Consider the following 812-nt stretch of genomic DNA (forward strand, 5'->3'; position numbering starts at 1 on the left):
GGCAGCCACACAACCTCCTCCCTGCATCTTGTTTTTATTGAAAGACGAATGACACATCCTTGATGACCGGAACAAATGTTCTCTGAATCCAGCGATGTAAAAAAGGATCATCCCCAGATCCCCGGGGGTCGTCTGCAGTTAGCCACACTACAACCTACGTAAAGCAAAGAATATTTCAGGGTTTTCAGGCTCCTGTTGATGGGGAAAATCCTGCCATGCAGGACTTCACTGGAAACTTGGAAAGTCATCTTTGACCCAGTTAAAACCTGAACTTACCACCTACAGCAAGAATGCCCCAGACGACATAAGCCCAGATAAGTGTTGCCAGGAGGGCAAATCCCTGGGTAGCAGAAAGTCCCACGGTATCCACAGCGCATAGAAATTCCTGGAGGTTTTGGAAAGCCTGTACCATGAAAAACAAAAAGCAGGAGGCAGCTGTTTCTGGCAGGGTTTTTCATTTTTCTGAATTCCTCTGAGTTGGCACCATGCCGCACTGGTGCCCAAAGTCATGACAGTCCTAATGTAGCCCTTGGAGGAGGAGGTCTATGGACAGAAGAATTGAGCAAATTCTCCAGTCCCTTCTTCAGAGGTGAGAACTGTGTCTCCAATTCTCCCTTAGGAACTCAGATTTCAGGGATGGACACTGGAACCCTGATAGAAAACAGTAAGTGGTCACTCACCAGCTCCTAAAGCCTTGCAGGTCACAATCAAGAGGAGAAGAACCAGCTCAGCTGGGAGCCTGCTGCTTCTAGGGGCAGAAAGATGACAGTTTCTCTTCATCCAGATTTCCATAGATTTGGTCTATTTCTTTC

The 812-nt window shown here is 47.4% G+C and overlaps 1 protein-coding gene across 1 annotated transcript in view; it reads right to left on the bottom strand.

The window, feature by feature from the left end:
* Positions 1-272: 272 nt before the first annotated feature.
* The window catches only part of LOC104493244 (gallinacin-4-like), a 1,941-nt gene continuing 1,401 nt past the window's right edge, over positions 273-812 (bottom strand). The window contains exon 2 of the mRNA XM_010135894.1: positions 273-403. Coding sequence (XP_010134196.1) covers positions 273-403 — 131 coding nt within the window. The remainder of the gene's footprint in view (positions 404-812) is intronic.

The sequence above is a fragment of the Buceros rhinoceros genome, unplaced genomic scaffold, assembly GCF_000710305.1.
Source record: "Buceros rhinoceros silvestris isolate BGI_N320 unplaced genomic scaffold, ASM71030v1 scaffold10755, whole genome shotgun sequence".
Classification (NCBI taxonomy): domain Eukaryota; kingdom Metazoa; phylum Chordata; class Aves; order Bucerotiformes; family Bucerotidae; genus Buceros; species Buceros rhinoceros.